Below are 15,095 nucleotides of genomic sequence, written 5' to 3'. Positions count from 1 at the left end.
AGCCAGTGGAATCTTGGGGTGGAAAAGACAGAACAGAGCCATTCTGGAAAGCCGCATCACTGGCAGAAGCCAGTGTCCCAAGTTCCAAGTGTAAATAGTCTTCTAATTAGGAAATAATTATGCCCCCAAATGGGGCTGCATGGATGTGAAGGCATCTCACAAATTGCCGATTGGTTTCATAGCAGTGATGGTATTTAGTGCCACTTCAATTCATGGAAAAATGTGTTGGAAATGGCCCATCCTCAGCTGCTCAAAAAAAAAAAAAAAGAGAGAAAAGGTCGGGAATGAGAAGCTCAGGGGAGGGGGGGGGCTCAGATGGGGTAGGAGACCAGGGAAACGTTTGCCCTTTTTCTTGGGAGTGTGCCGTCATGACAGAGTGTGGGCCACGAAGTGACAACGGGGAGGAATTTTGATTTTATTCTGGTTGTAACGGAAAGGTCGGGCAGGCTCGAGAGCAGGTGAGGGATATGGTCTAATTGATCTCTTTAAAAGATTACCTGCTCCTTCTGGAGAATGACTACAGGTGGAGGCAAGAGGAGACCCAGGTGGAGGGGTGGGGGGCTATTATAGTCGTCTATGTGGCAGGTGAGGGACCGGGGTGACAGCGGTAGCAGTGGCTCCCGAGTAGACCTTATTTTTTTTATTTTTTTAAAGATTTATTCATTTGAGACAGAGAGGGCATGAGCAGGGGGAGAGGCAGGGCAGAGGGAGAGGGAGAAGCGGGCCCCCAGCCGAGCAGGGAACCCGATGCAGGGCTCGATCCCAGGACCCTGGCATCATGACCTGAGCTGAAGGCAGATGCTTCACTGACTGAGCCCCCCAGGCGCCCCCTGAGTGAACTTTAAAGATCATGCAGACCGAGGTGGCCGATGACCCAGATGTGATGGGCAAAGAGGAGCGAAGGATGACCAGCAGGGTGTTTGGTCTGAGAACTCAGGTCCACGGCAGCACTGCTTCCTGAGCTGGGAATGCTGGGGAGCGTCGGATTTCTGTTGGGGGGAGTGGTCCAGAGTACTTTTTAAGACATTCTAGAATCTGAATGTCTGTAACATCTCTAGGTGGAGATCTAAACAATAGATATGGATACATGAGTTCAGAGTGTATACAGGAGGTTGGACCCAAATATAAAACTTTGGGGGTAATCGGTGACTTAGGGTCAAAGCATTGGGGGAGATACGCTAGATGAGGTAGCGAGTGAGGGAAACCAAGAAGGGGTCCACAGGCGCCCCCTCTGTCTGCCCACCCAGCCATCCCCCCACCCATCAGCCAACCACTCTTCCAACTAGCTGTCCCTCTGTCCATCCAAGAGCGTTTTGTAAATGCTGCCTTTGGGTCTGAAACTGGGTGCTGGGATTCAAAGGGGAACAGTTAGATAGCCCCTGTCCTGGAAAAGCTCGCGGAGAAGGAGAGAGAGCACACATAAAATATAACAAAGCCTGGTAAATTATCTGATAGACGTGTGTACACACGGGGTGGGATCATGGAGAAGTCCCCTGTTCACTCTGCCGCTGGGGAGAGTTTACAAAGGCTGAGAAGAGGTTTCATTGAAGATACGCCTCAGAGGGGGGTGACTAGGGTCCCAGGAAGAAGGAAGGGCACGTGGGAAGAGAGCTCATGGCGACTCTGCGGGGGAGGAGCGCGAAGACCTTCGGTGCAGAAGTCGTCCGTGGGGTCCGTGGTAGGAGGGAGCATGCCGGGGACTGGAGGCTTTGTGTGCTGGGCTACGGAATCCGGGCTTTTCCTGTGGGCCACTGTTCTAAGCTGAGGGTTTTCAAAGGGGACGCAGCTGGATTTGGGTTTCCGAAATGTCGCTTGATCTGGGGAAGAGAGTTGTCAAATAAAAATCCAATCTGGATTTGGTCAGGAGAGATTTTATGGGCGAAACTTATTTCATGGGGGCGACAGGGACTATTCTAACAGGGGAAGAGGCAGCGAGAGTTTTTCTTCCATAGGGAGGAGGACCCAAAAGCAGGGGGTCAGGAGGTGAAGGGGGGTGGCTTGTGGTTGGACAGGTCAAAGGGTGTGAGGTTAGCCTAGTCCCAGGGCGAGGGTGTGTGCTGTGCAGGCCGACCGTGTTCGGGGGCCCAGGAGGAGGAGAGAAGCTTATTCAATGTTTGGTCGGCAAGCATATTGTTCTGATCGATCTGTGGGGACAGGAAGTTCAGCTAATCTTTTATGAACAAAGACAGGGAACCTGGAGGGTATGTGTCTGGCCATGGCGTGGGGGGGGGGGGGGGGGGGGGGGTCCGCGGGTCCTATCAAAGTCATGTGGGAAAGATCAGTTCTTTGCAGGAAGCAGTTTCCTGGAATTCAGAAGGGAGGGGAAGTCTTTAACCACCACTTTTCCCCCCTGCCAGAATCACGAGTCACAGAAGCTTGGTGAAGTTCAATGTTATCAGAGTCACGGCTGCAAGCGTGGGAGGTGCACAGGAAGACCAGAACCAGGTAAGGGACGGTGGCAAAGCTTGCTGGTAAAATCCAGAAGCTGAGCCACGGATTCTTCGAGATTCCACGATTCCTTCTACACTGCTGTAGGGCACAGAGGGGGAAATCGAGTCATCTGCCTTTTGTACACATCCTAAGCCTGCCCGAAACGTTAGTGGTGCGTGCCCACTGCAGCAGCAATGTGGACAACAAAGGCCACGACTCCATGTCTCGTTTTCATATCAATCAGCAGAAATTAGTTTTATTAGAAAAATGAAATTTTCCTGTATTTACATTTTTACACCATAGGACTGGGCACTTTTGTTGCCTCGGGAGTTATGTACACATCAGTTTGCACACACATTTCAAACCCCATTCCTTAAAACAGTTGATAACACGTTGAACAGAAAGAAAAGACATACTACAAGAAGACAACCATAGTATATACTTCCTCTATCATAGAAAGGTGTTAAGCAAACGTGTAATTTTGTAGCTATGCTTGGAAATATTGAATACAGTTATCAGCACTTCCTCATGCAGTGGATTAAAACATGACAGGTAGAAACTGACGTGATTGGTAAGTGAACGTCTGTTCCCCAATGAGGACCACTGAGTAGAGCACCCAGCTTGCTTGGGGTTCCACCATATAAGAGATCAAGCCAGTTCTGATGTGGGTTTTGGACTGTGTTTGAGTGTGTCACTGTGAATGGGAACCCCTCTGCATATGGAGGTCGGTCCTGCCCGTGTTGGGTGGAAGGTGGACTCAGACATGGGTCCTCAAAGCTGCTTTATTCCATGACTTCCTGTGGGTAATGACCAGCTTGTGGATTACGTAAGCAATGGGTCTCATAACGTGACCGAAAAATGAAGAGTTGACCCTCTTTTTGTGTCTGAGAAGGCCACTGTTTGTCTCTGATGATCTAGTTCTTACTCAAACCACTGGTGAGACTCGCCTAATTCTTTCTGAATCTTCAGCTTGAAATATATATACTATACATAAACACATATGCACAAACATTCTATTGTGATCAACTATAGTAAAGTCTACCGACTAAATATTTTGGCAAGTAGATGCTTTTAAGTTGGGTTTGAGCAGGGGAATGAACAAGATGAAGATTCGGGGCTCAAGAACAACTGATAAATCTTTGGGGAACCTCAGGCTTGGAAGGCATCTGAGCCATGTCTAGCCATGTAATTCGTGGTATCGAGTAGTTTCCTGAATTTGCTATGAAAACGTTATTCTTGACCTTATCTCTGATTGGGAAAAAAAAGAGGCAATTGGCATCCTTTCCCAGTGAAAAATTTGGGGAACGTGAATGTTACAAGCGCCCCCTTCATCTTTGCAAATCCACCAGAATTTTCAAAGATGATCACCTGAATTTGACGCAGAATAGTCTGAATCTTCAATTTCTAAACTGGAACATTTCCTTAGTGGCCATGGCTTCAGAGCTGTGTCTACAAACCTAATAAACTTAAAGAAGTTTTTTTTTTTTTAAATAAAAAGTCAGTACCACTCATTTATTTGAGTTAGCTCAACTGAGAATAGAAATAATTCAATAGGTCTTAGATGTAATGTAATGTAAAAACCTCAGTCGAATTCAAAAAGCTATGATTATTTTTCATGGAAAAACTGACAATGTTTTTATATTTCTGGACCTTCACTATTTGCTCAGCTATCGACAGTCTTTGATTTGAGCCCTTTAAAATCTTGAAACAGCAAAATGTCAGATCAATGAGAAGCATTTAAAATGCCAAAGACAAACTTACGTTCGCTGGAGAACAATTAACCTTATTAATTTAAAAGGCAGCTGTGGTATTGGCTACGTGTTAATATTCCTTTGAAGGCTCGTCTTAAATCCTTCCCAAAAGGTGTGGGAGAGAATTAACTGGGGGAGGTTATGACCCAGGGCTATGGCTAATGAGGAATGTTCTAGACTTGCAGAAATGCAAACTTATAGTTTCATGGACCTGGTACCTAAGAGGGATTGATGAGTGATCATCTCGGTTTTGTCTTGTCTCTGCAGTGCTGCTGTCACCTTATTTGAGGAAGTTAATCTGAGAAATGACTCCATTGGAAACAGTTTGGTTCTGGCTCCCTGGAGGGCTGTGTGCTTTGAAATACAGCCCCAGGGAAGAAAGCCTACTGGCCAAATGGTTCTTTTGAGTGTTCCAGTTTCGCACAGCTCAGCATCCCTGGGAGAATGTTGTCACGCACTTGTAGACCCAAAGATGGGATCTTAAAATAGGTATTAAATAATGATAACTTTTCTGGCTTAAGAGACTTTTTACTGCCAGCTTGAAAGATGTAAACAGCTAGAGAATTTCTCAGGGACAGTGACAAGGGGGCTTTGTTAGATTCACTGACCCTCCAGAAGGACTGAATCGCAGAACCTCCCAGAAAAACATTCCTTCAAATCTGAGCTCTGTTTCCTCACCTACGAAATGGGGCTAATGTGGCCCCAATTCACAGTAAATAGAAATGCCTGGCGGGAGCAGGGTGGCTTAGAACATGGGAGCGGTGCAAGAAAGGGGTGCATGGGCTCAGTGTCGCGCCCACATCTCCCCCCCCCCATGCATTATGCACGCCATCATGTTGGACTCCCAGAAAGCATCATGGAAACATTCTAATTCAACACTCATTAGTGAGGCAAACTGAACAAGAGAATAATAGTTATCTTGGTGCCAGTGACGACCTAGCAGGGACAGCCTCTTGGAAATACTGTGACCTTTCTGAAAATGGGCCACAGTGTTTAGGAGGGTTCTGATGAGGGGCCACAGGGCGGTGTGGGGGCCCGCACACTTGGGAAGGGTATATTACTTGTATGTGTTGAATGGAAGGAACCCTGATATCTACGGAGAAAAAAAGGAGAGATTCGGAAGGGGGTATTTAAAATTAGGCACATGCTACAGAGTAACTCCCCAGCAACCAAAAAAAATGAATTCAGAGTGCAAGGGTTTGGGGAGAGACACAAACAGCATTCAAGTGTCAGAAGGGATGTGAACAGAGGTGAGATCCCCAGGAGTTCTCAATACACCCCAAACCAGACGACGAGGGGGTAGGACACTAACAAACCTCCTCCCCGCAGAGGCTGAAGCTCAAGAGAGAGCCCCAGGGGACCTCAGAACAGCATATCTCTTTCCAACTTTTATTCTGACCTCCATGGCGGAGATCAGGCACTTCAAGAATACGCCCAACATGAGGGATTTATTAGCAAACTCCTGTTGCTGATGAGGCTGAGACCGACCTGAGCTTCAGTTTCCTTATCTATAAAATGGGGGCAACCGTACTTCTATCCTATGGTTATTTTGAGGCTCTCATTCTAGGATGTGCCCAGAATACAGTCTGCACTGTATCCGCACTCAGTGCGGATCCCTTTCGATACTTCCAAGCTCAGGTGCTGACCTCAGGCATGCACGTGAGATCAGCAGAGGATCCCACACTCCTGGCAATGCCCAGAGCAGGATGGATGGAGAGAGAAGATGCTCCCTCTGCACCCGCCATCTCCCCGAAACACACCTTGACTCCTTCCACCGTCTCTCTGCCCCATTTTGTCTCTAGGGAACTTGATGTGCTCGCTTTTGTCAGCCGCACAGTAGGCACTTGGGACTCAATGAGGAATTCTCCCCACTCCCTTCCCTGATACATTTATACCCTGAACGATCCAAGGTATTCTTCCTAAGACAAAAATAAAATCAAACGAAAAAGCTTTCAGGAAATAGCTTTTTTTTTTTTTTTTTTTTTTTTTTTTTTACATCGCAGTCTGTTTTCTAATCCTTTGGGGAATTCTTTTCCGCCTTTTCTGGAAGCCCACGTCATAAAGCAGGGCTGCAAAGAGGCAGGATCTGGCAAGGGCTGGAGAACCCGGTGGCACCAGATCCACGCCTCCTGCACACAGATGTGGGGGGGCAAGTCTGGTCACCTGCTTAGATGCTCCTGGGTTTCCCAGGTACTGTCTTTGAATGTTCAAAGAATCAAGGGTATCTCTCCAGGAGCACCAACTATATTCTCCAAGGTTACTTATGGGTCTAGGGAAGGATGGGTTGGTTGGTTGGATCATGGAATCAGTGTGATATTTATTTCCTGGCAAGAACTTGATTTATCATTTCTACTTTTGACACTCTGTCTGTGTTTGGGTTTTGTGGGCCCTCGGTGGCCTTTTGTGTTAGGGAGCTGAATTTCTAGACTGTATACTGCTGATGAGAAGAGACTGTGTTTTCTCTTCCCTTTGCATCTCCCAACCCCAAATTGGCCTTAAAAAGAGAGCAGATACTCGGTCAAGTGCTCTCAGCTGATCGGTGTCTTTTGTTCATCCTTGGCTCGTGAGAAATAGAACTCTATCACCTCAGTGATCACCACTGGCTTTCATCTTTGGTTTGAGGTTTTAAACTCTGTCCCTTGTTGGCTCTTCCCAGGAAATAGGTCCCTGAGAAAAGTTTTCTCTTCTCCAGGATTCTGAGGCAGGGAGTGTTGGGGAGCTTAAGGGAAAACCAAATCTAAAGAGGGGGTGGTATGTGTCTGTATAAGGCAAGAGGGAAAGAAAGCGGGGACCATTCTGTGAGGTTCTCTGGCTCTTATCCCAGAGGGACCCGGAGAACACTTTTGAGAGAAACCTAGAACTGAGTCAGCCTGGGGAAGGGAACCAGGTGAGGAATTAACTGGACCATGCACGAAGGTCTTGGTTTCTAGATACTGTTGATTCGATGATTCCATACAGATTATGCCCCTTCAGGAGCTAAGTCTCTTAATTTTCTCATCTCCATTCCTCCAAATCTTGGCATACTTCTAGAAGTTCTATTTTTCTAAGACCCTTCTGGGCAGGCACCTTTAGCTGATGCTCTCTCCAGAGTACTTTTGGGCGCAGAGCAAGCGGGGACAGGGAAGAGAATAAGGAATTTACACAGGGAATCTGCCCTTCGGTGGGTTCACAGAAATCACCCGCGCGTCCCTATCAGCATCGTCTTCAGAAGTTAATGTGAGAGGAACATGTATCACACCCCGAACCCCAGATAGCTTTTTTGAAAGGAGGCCAAGAACATCAGTACCCAAATCCCACTTGGGCCCTGCCATCCTCCCTAGAACATAGATAATTTTTTTTTAAATAAAAACAATAGCATCCTCTCTTCCTAAATATCAGCCCATTGATAACCAGAATGGGTTTTCCACATGTTAATAACCATCATCACGACCTAATTTTTAACATATAGTTTACATTATATACAATTGTATTTGGATAACACACTTGACGTGTGAGTGGTAGAAATCAAGCATGTATAGAGTATATGTACATGTGTACAAGAGCATTGGTATTGGCAGGAGGAGTGTCTTTGCTCTCCTCCGATGTGTATCAGGTGGCCAACTGCCCTCATCTGCTATGATTTGATGTGAACACAGTACGATGTGAAGGGGTGAAGTGGAAAAGCACACCTGCGTGTTGGTGTAGACCCCACTGAACCTCTCACCCAGCGCTTCCGACCCTGCCGACCAAAAGAATGTGGGGCATCCGTAAGGTCTAATTTTGTCTCAAGTGAAAATACTGCTTTTGCGCTGAAAACCACTGTCACGTGGAATCCTTAACTCATATTAAACACCAACCAATGAGTTGTGTTTCCACGGACTCGGTGCCCCCCGGCCCACCATTGAACTCCAATTCCGTCCACTCCAGCCACGGTTCATACAGGTGGGCTCTGCTTCAGAAACAACTCCTGTCCCCTTTGCAAGGATTCACGTGTGACATCTATGCACAAGCAGACAGGATGGGGATGCACCTGGAGTTAACACATCTGTTCAGCTCTTCTGAGAGATACTTAGGTTTCTCCAGTTCGTGTTTATTTAGGTCTTACACCGTATGGGATTTCAGTGCAATGTATTTATTTATATGACAACTGATTATTAGAGCTGCACTTTTTAGGTTTAAAGGAGATAAATTTTTAATCACCATTTAATTAACACCAACTCCCCCCCTTTTACATTAGCATTTGCAAAGAATTCAGGGCATTTGTCATTTCCTGAGAAGGACGCAGAATATTAAATACACATCAGTGGCAGGCATATCAAATAGAATAAACAATGTGGGGCTATATGGCTGCTATGGATCTTTTGGCTAATTAACTGCCTTGGCCAGAGTCCCATGTAAGTGAAACTATTTCGTTTGTAAACAAGGTGTAATTTTCCTGTTTCTCCCTTGAAAATAAGTGTGAGTCAATGTGACTGATTTTGCTGCAGTGGGGGCCTTTTAATGGTCTCCTCAGAGCAGCTGAGTATGAAAAGTTCTCAGGCTCTCTGTGACAGAGGAGAGAAACCAGGTATAATCCCCAAGACCCCGGTCACGGTGCTGGCTGCCATTACGGAGTGGAATTGCAAAGGACGGGAGAGTGGGGAGATTATCATAATCCTGTACCTCGCGCGGGAGCCGTGCTGGCAGAAAAACAGACCCGTTAGGGAGCTGTCTTCTGGGAGCACTGAAGCCAGAAGTAGTCTGAGACCTACAGGTAGAAGGACCAGGTAGACTATGTTCTAGGAACTCCAAGGGCTCCAGGGTAGAATTCATGCCCCAGAAGACTCTCTTCTTACCCAGACTATTTTAAGTTGGGCATGTGTGTACCGTTACTCATCAACAGAAACGTGAGCACCTGCATTTAGGCATACCTGTTGGGCCCTTCTCAAGGGGAGAAGGCCACTTAGAGTCATTGCGGTACGGTTATGGATGCCGGCTTTGGCTTGAGTCAGGTGAAACTCGGGCACGATTCGGGGGCTCAGGCATGCCGGCTCTTTGGCATCAACAGCTCCCAGATCTCAGGCTGGGATGTCACAGGAACCCTCTGTAAGGGGTCCAGAGTTGGAGGGCTTTCTATTTATGTCTTTGACTTTCTGCTTCCAAAGAACAGAACTGACTTAAATCACCTTCAAATAGTTCTGTGTCATTATCTTTCACTTGGCAGATGGCCTGTCTGATCAGCGGTCAGTTTTCTTATGCTTGGGATCATCATAATTAAGAGTCGATGAATTTGTGGAGGAGGAAAATTATGTATTCATTATAGATAGCATTCCAATGCTCAGTGTTTCTTTTTAAAAATGTGTTGGGTATTAAAGGAAGCACGGTACTGATGGTTCTTCCAAAAGCCCCATTTTTAGTTTTTGTTTTTGTTTTTGTTTTTTTTTTTAATCTAAAGAAGCATAGGGTTAACAGCAGAAATAATGCTGTTGTTAGAAGAAGGGTTTTTGATCTATGGAACAGTTCTGAGTGTAATTCGCGTTCTCCCTGGAGGTCTCTGTCACTTTTTGCAGCCCCCCCCCCCCCACCGTGGGGTTTTGAGGACACAGGAGGAAGACAGAAAGCCTCTTTGGATTAATGACATACCACAGCTCTGTGTGCTGGGGACACTTTTTAATTCATTTCATGTCATGACACGCCAGTCTTGTGGGGGAAATGAGGTGATCCTGGCTGGGGGAATGTGGGTCTGGAAAGCAATGGGAGGGCAAAGGCAGAAAGTTCTAAAAGACAAGACAGCCAGGAGTGTGCCTAAGAGTAGGAATGGAGGTGAGGCCCTTCAGTCTGGGCTTCTCCATTCTTGGGCCTTGGGGCAGCAGAAGCAACATCCGAGAAAGAAAATGCAATGTTCAGGTACATTTGTCAGCAGTGCCTAGCCCTCCCCTTCTGACGGGAAGACCTACTTGCCCATGGCCACCTCTGCCTCCCCACCGATGATCCCGAAACTTATTGTAACCACTTATCATTACTGGATGCACCTGCCCAAAGATGGAGCCATTCACTGAATCCTCAAGCTCTAAGAGAATTATTCCTGGCACCTGCCCACTTGCAGGAAAACACTACCTACAGAACAGAACGCACTGCAAGTAAAAGAAACAGGGTGACTTTTCAGCTTGCCACTCTGTGCCCTTCTCCAAGAACCCAAAGCAAAATGCAGGAGGAAACCAGGAGAAGGGCAGGCTAGTTTGCTTAGGCTGTCTGCAGCGTGTCTCCAGACTCAGTGGCTACAGGACCGGATGGCTAGTTACCCTAGCTATTTCGGGGACATTCGTAAAGTTAAAATACACTAAAAAGGTTTAATATTGTCTGTGGGTTTTATAATATTTAATTTTTAAACTACAGAATTCTGGTCTGTTATCACATAACAACTACCTTTGTGTCCTCAGCACGCTCTCGGCGTCAGGCCATGCTGCAGACTTCCCTTCCTCCCCCAGTGTTTTTAAATGAGTCTCATTCCAGGTCACATAGGCACAGGTCTGAGTAAAGTAAGAATGAGACGGGGGGGGGGGTGACTTGGAAATGACAAATGCTTTGGAGAATTTTTCATAGATTCCCGTTGGTGCTAGTGAAGCGGTTTTGACTCCAAAAGAGCGAAAATTTCAGAAGAGAGAAATCACTTTTGCCACTAAAGGTGACCCACAATTTGGAGGATGCTCAGGATGGATGAGTGTCTCTCATGTTTTGAAGGCTTTTGATCTGAGGAGGTTGGGGTGGAAACGAGCATCCAACTGAATTTCATGACGTGAAGGAAGAGAAATGCAACAGGTAGGGCTAGGCTTCAGCAGATGGCTGGCATTGAACTTCTTACAGATCACAGGACACATTTGGCTGCTGGTGGGTGCCACCACGTTAACAGCTCTGGGAATAGCAACACGTAACACGTAATTAGACGCCGCCCTGGCCTTTCGGGGACAGAACGAGTTATGGTCAGTCTGGGAGGGAAGAAGGGGTAACAGATACTATACAACCCTGAGTCGTCACCAGAAGGGGGGGAGACGCAAACTTACGTACACAGGAGTCTTCAGGATAAACTACAACAGCCGCTGTGTCAGAGACAGGAGATCCACCAGTTAGGTATCGGAGACATGGGTGTGTTTGTGCAGCTCTGAACAAGACCATCGAAGCCAAGGGTGAGAGTGTTCTGTGAGACGCACAAGCTGACATCCAAAGAGATGTTCGGAGCTCTCCGCCTGAGGGTCCTTCTGGCCCCTTACTCCAGATGTGTCTTGGAAATGGACTCTAATGAAGGTAGCATAGTGACTGTGAACACACGGATTTGCTATTCTTTGGGGGGGAGCCTGGAGTTCTGTGGTTGGGCCTGGGCAGTGATGGGAGGCATAACATGAAGGCTGAAAATGGGTACAAGGCCAAACTTCCTAATCTCTTGCACGTCAATCTCGCTACGGTGCAGACGCATTCCTAACTGTTTTGTCTGAGTCAGGGGTACATGCATACCATATTGCTTATTTGGAATGAGAGAGACCACTAGGCATTTCTGATGAGGGGAGCACATGGTGGACCGGTCTTAATGGAATTTGGAATATAGGAAATCATAGCATCACCATCAGCATCCAACACATTCTTATTGCCAACATACCTAGTGGGCATGTCCAGGAGACATGCCCTTGTGTGTGTGTGTGTTTTTGGTTGAGGACTCACCTATCTGGTATCTGCCATGCTCAGCACGCACCTCACAAGATTCCTTGAGTGGAAGACTATGGCATGGAGCCATGTGCAAAAGAACCAACAAAAAAAAAATACCTTCCTAAATCCTCTTCCTCTTGGCAGGGCACCATCGGACATCCGACATTTACCCTCCAGCACATCGGCCAGTTACGTATGTTTCCCTATAGATAAAACATTGATGGAAGGTTTTAAACATCAGATTCAATACTAGGCATTTTCTTGTACACACGTCTATTGCTGCAGGAATTCAAAACCCTGGGGGTAGAGTACATACTGTTCTTATTTGCAGCATAAGGCATAACATGCTCCGAAATGTACACGTCGTTGTGGCCTCGACTGTCCCTGGAGCAGTACGATGCTGTTGACCTCAAGGACGATCGAAGGTAGCTGTCGTTCACGGCCTGGGACGGCAGCGAGTGTTTGTAAGGGTCCGAGGGGCATCTCCCGATGACTAAGCGTCGGTCGTCCCCATAGCAACGGAGGAAAGGGTTATCGGAGGTGTGGTCCGGCAAGAGGGACTTGCTCCGCTTGCTGTCCTCCAGACCCTGGGGGAAGAGGGCGCTCTTGTTCCCCGAGAGTTTGCTGGAGGGGACGCTAAAGAGACTCCCATACAAATTTCCCTCCAGAAGCCGTTCCCGGTCCTTGAGGCTGATGCTCCTGGAGGGCCTGCTGAGGTCGGTCTCCCTGGGCTTGTCGACAATGTTATCGTAGGAGTGCTGACGGCTGATCCTGAGCTTGTTCTTCTGGAACTGGAGGGTGCTGTTCTGTGCCCAGTCCTGCTGGTAGACCTCCTCCTGGGCGGCCGGGCTCCCCGTCTCCTGGAGCATCTGGTCTTCGTCGATGTCGTAGAGGTTGCCCATCCGCAGGCAGGCATCGCACTTGAACGGGGACCGCACGGTGAAGTGGCCCGAATAGGTGGGCAGGTTGGACAGGCAGCTCCGGCAGTGCGTCGAGTTCTGCCGGTACCGGTCACTGCCCTCGCTGTGAGGGGAGCTCTTGTCTTTCAGGGTGAAGTGCTTGGAGTAGAATTTATGTTTGTCATTGTTGGGGAGCGCATCCTCATTGTGCAGGGGGTTCCTGTTCGTGGGCAGCGCGGGGTCCCCCTTGCGGAAGTTTTCGCTGGGGTCCTGGTAGGTGTCTGGGAAGTCCACGTTCTCGGGCAAGGCCATGTTTTCAACAAACTGGGGTGGGTCCAGGTGGAAACTAGGTTCCTTCTCGCCATCGATGGTGTAGATCTTGTCCCTGGGGGAGCTCGCTTTGGTTTTCAGATAGGAGCGCTCGACCTCGCTGCAGTCCTTGGGGTATTTGGAGGCCACGGACCTTTTGAAGTTGTCCTTGGTCTTGTGGTTCTTACTGTTGTCAGGCTCTCTGTGGCACGTGGCCCGGCTTGAAGTTTCTGAGATGTCCGAGTGGGCCACCTCTTCCGGAAGGTACCGGGGACTCTTGAGGGAGTGGGTCCTATTTTCCACTGCTCCCTCGTCCCTCTGGGACACTGGGTTCTGGCTCAGGGAATCTTGGCGCAGTGATTCCATGGATTTCTTCCAAAGCTGCCGGGGCCTGGAGTTCGCTTTGGACTCTGTGCTCACGGCCACCTCCACCGTGTTGGGGTTAGACTCATTGAGAGTAAGGGGGTGCTGTCCCTGGAACACGTAGTTATTGAGGTTGTCCTTGTGTCTGTTGGCCACGAACGTCTGCAGCTCATTCATGTTGTCCCCAAAAATGTTGTCTTTCCCCTGAAAGGATCTGTTGTCTGAATAGACCAAATTTCCCTTATCGGAAACCATGTCCATGATGAGGGAACCTCTTTGGATGAAGTCAGCAGCCCTTTTGGGGGAATCCATTCTTGAGGAGTTCACGTTGGACATGTCGGAGATGTTTTTGGCTGACCGGAGGAGTTTTAACATGTTGCTCTGGGATCCGGTCAGGTTGAAGTCTGGAGACTTCTTCTTCTCCTCGATGTGCACTCCATGGATGCAGCTGTAAATGCCCTGTGGGAAGGAACACGAGGCACGGTCAGTAGCAGCAGGAACACGAAACTACTGCACACCTGGCCTTCACCTGCAAAGGCGGGATGTGTCCTTCTTGGAGGAGCCTTGGAGGGGATCTTGAAGTCCAATCTGAATCCCGGGAATGTTTCTTAAATCTGTGAGACCAGTAAGCGCCCAGCTTCTCTCGTCTCTCTGGCTTTAAGATTATCCCAACACTTTAGTGAACAGTTTGAGAAAAGGCATCGACTAATGCTCATGTATCTTATAAAGTTCTCGGTGCCTCCAAATTGGCACGGAAGGATATTGAATTGATACCTGGGGCGCTAGCTCATCTTTTGCTAGTGTCCCAGGATCATCTTTGGAGTCCGGATACCAGAGTGAGAAAACCCTTTCCGGTTACTCTAAGGCTGGGCATAAAAATCCATGGGTGATCACTCAGATATTTTGGGGAAGGAAAGATAGAGAAGCTGGGCTAGAAGGAGCAGTTGCAGGGGGACTAGTCTTGCCACCATGTGGGGATGTTAGCCTGAGAGTGAGACCATCATAGAAAAGAGCAGAGCACAGGGAATGGAGAGACAGGACACGCTTTGAGCCCCTGGGGCCACCACTTGAGACTTTTCATAGATGCCACTGAATATGTCCTTTTGTGTGCATGTGAGTGAGTGTGTCTGACACAGAGTTGGGTGCTAGCCATTAGGAACAGTGGAGAATCTCAAGGACACTGTGACGCAGCACTGAAATTCACCCAAGGACAGAGTGACTTTGGGACTTCTGGGTGGCTCAGACATAAGCACCCCCAACTGTGGGTCCCTTGTTTTCCACGCTGCCTTGTTCCTTTCTTAAAAACAGCTGTTTACTTTTACTTCAAAGTAACTCAAGAGCTCTTACTTCATGGTGCAATGGTACGCAAGGCGGCTTTGGGGGGAACATTGTGATTTGCGTCCCCCTCTCCCCACTGCTGGCCCCAGATTTTGGCAGCCGTACCTAAAGGGGATGATCAGAACAAGCCCTCCCAGGACGGACAGGGGGCCAGCCCAAGAAGGGGTCTGTAAGGCAAACCTGGAGGCTGCTGCTGACCGGAGTGTGAACTGGTGGAAAGGGTGTGCGGTTAGCTGTGGACTCTGCTGACCATGGCCCCGCCGGCCCGCCCCCCACCCCTGCATTTTTCTAGAGAGTCTGCACTCCACCTTCCAGGAACGGTACATGGGGAAGACACAGTAGTGAGTCT

General features: G+C 48.2%; 1 protein-coding gene across 2 annotated transcripts in view; it reads right to left on the bottom strand.

Moving 5' to 3' along the window:
• Positions 1-2,665: 2,665 nt before the first annotated feature.
• GRIN2A (glutamate ionotropic receptor NMDA type subunit 2A) overlaps positions 2,666-15,095 on the bottom strand; it is a 375,068-nt gene continuing 362,638 nt past the window's right edge. The window contains exons 14-15 of one of the 2 annotated variants that reach the window (XR_012380451.1): positions 11,205-13,867; positions 2,666-11,051 (exon numbers count right to left, since the gene is read on the bottom strand). Coding sequence is in view for 1 of the 2 variants with exons in the window: in XM_073899525.1 (XP_073755626.1) it covers positions 12,068-13,867 (1,800 nt within the window). In the remaining variant the exon portion in view is untranslated. Of the gene's footprint in view, positions 13,868-15,095 lie in introns of both variants that reach the window. The other variant, XM_073899525.1, reaches the window with a different exon arrangement.

This window comes from Callorhinus ursinus, unplaced genomic scaffold (genome assembly GCF_003265705.2).
Source record: "Callorhinus ursinus isolate GAN/ISIS: 27379988/994484 unplaced genomic scaffold, GSC_fseal_2.0 scaffold13, whole genome shotgun sequence".
In the NCBI taxonomy this organism is placed as follows: Eukaryota; Metazoa; Chordata; class Mammalia; order Carnivora; family Otariidae; genus Callorhinus; species Callorhinus ursinus.
Note: the sequence above shows the minus strand (reverse complement) of the source record. Positions and strands in the feature narration are given on the sequence as shown.